General features: G+C 47.4%; 1 protein-coding gene and 1 pseudogene across 2 annotated transcripts; both read right to left on the bottom strand.

Annotated features, from left to right (window-relative positions):
* Positions 1–344: 344 nt before the first annotated feature.
* Positions 345–1,887, bottom strand: LOC307107507 (insulin-induced gene 2 protein-like; annotated as a pseudogene). The gene is made up of 3 exons: positions 1,863–1,887; positions 1,213–1,424; positions 345–472 (listed from the first exon to the last, which is right to left on the bottom strand). The product of its transcript is annotated as an insulin-induced gene 2 protein-like (transcript).
* Positions 1,888–2,325: 438 nt separating this feature from the next.
* CETN1 (centrin 1) lies at positions 2,326–2,844 on the bottom strand (the record flags this gene model as incomplete). Its single annotated transcript, XM_079784950.1, has 1 exon — positions 2,326–2,844. One exon carries the CDS (start codon positions 2,842–2,844, stop codon positions 2,326–2,328), a length of 519 nt encoding a protein of 172 aa, XP_079641076.1.
* Between the last annotated feature and the right edge of the window lie 855 nt (positions 2,845–3,699).

The raw sequence follows: 3,699 nt of genomic DNA, 5'->3' as shown, positions 1-3,699 counted from the left end.
ACATCCCCAGTAGGGGGTGTGCAAGAGGCAGCTGATCAATGTTTCTAACTATCCCTCTCCCTTCCTCTCTGTAAAAAATCAATAAAATATATTTAAAAAAAAAGAACTAATGTAATCTAAGAATTAGCAGGTAGATAATGGCTTGTAATAAACTAGTAATTAAATGACTACAGTTATGTTATAGTAGTTAATAACTAAACACTTTTTGATCTTTCCAAGGACAGATAAATACCTTAAAATGTATTATGTTTTTTAGAATTTTCTAAACTAAGATCTTACATTTGTAAATATTTACTCAAAATCATTAGCTAGCTTATACAAAAATATATATTTTTTTGCCTTCTTCATTCCTGATGAGATTTTTCTGCGATAACACTACATTCAGACATTGCCAGTTGTCGACCAATATTTCCCATTGTTATGCCTCCAGCAAAAAATATACATGGTAACCAAGAGCGAACATAGAAAAAATCTAGAGAAATCCTATATAATAAAAGCCTAATATGCTAAGTGTCCAGTCGTACAGTTGGCCATTCAACCAATCAAAGCATAATATGCTAATGATATGCTAAGGTTGCTTAACTGCTCAATATGACATGCACTGACCACCAGGGGGCAGACAGTTGACTGGCTGACCAGTTGCTATGATGTGCACTGACCACCAGGGGACAGGCAGTCGACAGTTGACCAGTTGTTATGACGTGCTATGATGTGCAGACGCTCCAACTAGTAGGTTAGCTTGCTGCTGGGGTCTGGCCAATCGGGACTGAGTGAGATGGGCCGGACACACCCTGGAGCCCTCCTGTGGTCCCTCCCCGGCTGGCCAACCTCCCACATCCCTCCCCTGCCCTGATCGTGCACCAATGGGGTCCATCGGCCTGGCCTGTGCCCTCTTGCAATCTGGGACCCCTAAGGGGATGTCAGAGAGCAGGTTTCAGCCCGATGGCGGAACAACCAGTCATTCTGACGTGCACTGACCACAGGGGAGACGCTCAATGCAGGAGCTGCCCCCTGGTGGTCAGTGCACTCCCACAGGGGGAGCGCTGCTCAGCCAGAAGCCAGGCTCATGGCTGGTGAGCACAGCGGAGGAGGCAGGAGTCTCTTCCGTCTTCACGGGAGCGCTAAGGATGTCCCGCGAGGGCTCTTGGACTGTGAGAGGGCACAGGCCAGGCTGAGGGACCCTCCACTTCCAAGAGCATGAATTTCATGCACCGGGCCTCTAGTATATTGATAAACACCATTATAGACTAGCAGTTGAGTGAGCAAGGTTGCCAAGAAAGCAATTCCTACTCCAAGGCCAAAACCAGTTCGAGATCTATCGGAAGTCCACCACAGTCCAATGGAGAGTGCAGCCAGTGTGAGAGACAACTGTATGTTGTCAAAGTCCACTTTAGCACTGGCATGATTTATACCAACAAAGGCGGCTACGGTGGCACCGCATTACACTGGAGCACCCTCTGTTAAATTTATGTGGTTCTCCTAGATGCCTGTCAATGCATGGGTATAATAACCCAATCACTGCAGGAACCTCCCCCCACCCCTTCCACTATCTTCTAAAATCATTAGATAGCTTAAGCTCTTAAGTAAATTACACTTCACTTGGGCCGATATTAAATGTTACTTTTATTCCGTGGCCCACGGATACATTCTGGCTCTGGATAACCCACAGTGGATGATTTACACACAAATGAAGAACCATTTTGCATGGGATGCAGTCTGGGAAGAGTCTAAGTTGTACAACTGAGCACCACCTAGAGGCACGCCTGTAGTTTAGAACAGTGTCCTTCCTGAGCTCAATAAGTGGCTGAACTGATTTCCTTCAAATCAGTATGCAGTTATGTGAGAAGCAATGGCTAGGATACCTGCTGGCTGATTCCACCTCATCATGCTGGAGCCATGACTCGAATGTAAGGAATAATAGATGAAGGGAGATCATTTAAGACCACCAAAGAAGTGACAAGGGAACCGCATGGCTGTTTGTCCCAAGAAGCTATTCTGGGACCAGCTTCCTGGATGCCCACCCAAGCAGAGCAGATTGGTGGGCAGACGGAAGGTTCAGGGCCCCCTTTTAAAAAATTCAACCAAAAGTACCCCAGGTGTGCTCTCGAGAATGAAGAAACAAAACTCACATTTGAAAGCATCTTTAAAATTCTATACTTGAGCCAAACATTTGGGAATAGAAGCATCTAGACAAATTGGAGGTGAGAGGAGGGATAGAGCTGTCTTCTGACTCAGGGTTTCACAGAGCAGAAGCGGGGAGCCTAGCGAGTCCCCAAGTTCCCCAGATGGGGGTGGGGGGGGGGGGTGGGGGGGAAACCGCAGGCTTTAGTACAGGTTGGTCTTTTGCATGATACGGAGGAACTCTTCCTCGTTCACTTCGCCGTCTCCATCCCGATCCGCTTCGTTGATCATTTCCTGCAGCTCCTCGTCATTGAGGTTTTCCCCCAACTCGTTGGCCACGCGCTTTAGGTTTCTGAAGGAGATCTTCCCAGTTTCGTCGTCGTCAAAGAGCCTGAAAGCCTTCAGAATTTCCTCTTTGGTGTCTTTCTCGGCCATCTTTTGAGTCATCACGGCCAAGAAGTCGTTGAAGCTGATTCTCCCGGTGCCCTCCTTGTCCACCTCGGAGATCATCTTCTTCATCTCTTCCCTCTTGGGCTCGAAGCCCAGCGCCCTCATGGCCACCTTCAGCTCCTTCACGTCGATGGTCCCACTTCCATCGGCATCGAAGAGGTCAAAGGCTTCGCGAACTTCTTGCTTCTGATCTTCAGTGAGGTCAGGCTTGGGACCCGCCTTCTTTTTCTGGCTGGTAGAGGCCACACTTGGCTTCCTAAAGCTGGAAGCCATCGTCCTGCAGCGGTTACCTTCTTAACGGTGGTCCGCCTGCGCGCGCCGGGGCGCCCCCTCCTGGAGCGCAGGCGCAGCCCGGCCTCCATCCTTCCCAAACCCTGGCGGTGCGCGCCTTCTCCAGCGAGGCCCTGCTCACTAAGCCTTCCCTGGCTGCGGGATCTTATTTCGTTATGATCCGCAGCTCCTTTAGGGTTCACCCAGTTCCCACCAGATGAGACCTGCTCTGGCAAGAGCTGCCTGTAGCACAGTTGTCTTCCGTAGCGCACGGGCACTTGCTCGTCTTTCCAGGCCATTGGTCAGAATCTGCAGGACCAGGTGTAAAGGGTTATTGAGAGGTTCTCCCTCCCTCTTTTCCATACTAATTAAAAAAAAAAAAAAAAGCCCTCTTGGTCTGAGATTACTCCAGGGTAAATTTAGGATAATCAAGATTGGGGTTGATCCCTTGGCATTACATGTGGGGGAAGAAGGAGGAGAGAATATTAAAAGTCACACCATGTGTTCAAATGGACATAAATGGAAAACAGATAAAATGGAAAAAGTTATGTATAAAATTTGTAGAAGTTTGTCTCCTGACATTACGCTCAACAATAACAACACTTCACTCGTTTATTTGGCACACACTTGGATATGAAATGTAATATCCAACTGTGTGATTTACTCTCAGTGTTTCAATTTTATATACTCAGTATAATTGCACTCGAATAGTGGTCATGATTTCATTCACTAGGCTTTTGATTTGGAGAGACGGGTTAGAATACTGCATTCTGGTATTCGGGCATTTTTTAAAAAAATCCTCTAGCAGCACATTACTCTCGCTCTTTATCATCCAATCAGGCCAGGCTGAAACCCACT

Source organism: Cnephaeus nilssonii, assembly GCF_951640355.1.
Source record: "Cnephaeus nilssonii genome assembly, chromosome: 11".
Classification (NCBI taxonomy): Eukaryota; Metazoa; Chordata; class Mammalia; order Chiroptera; family Vespertilionidae; genus Cnephaeus; species Cnephaeus nilssonii.
This window is presented reverse-complemented; position numbering and strand designations above follow the sequence as displayed.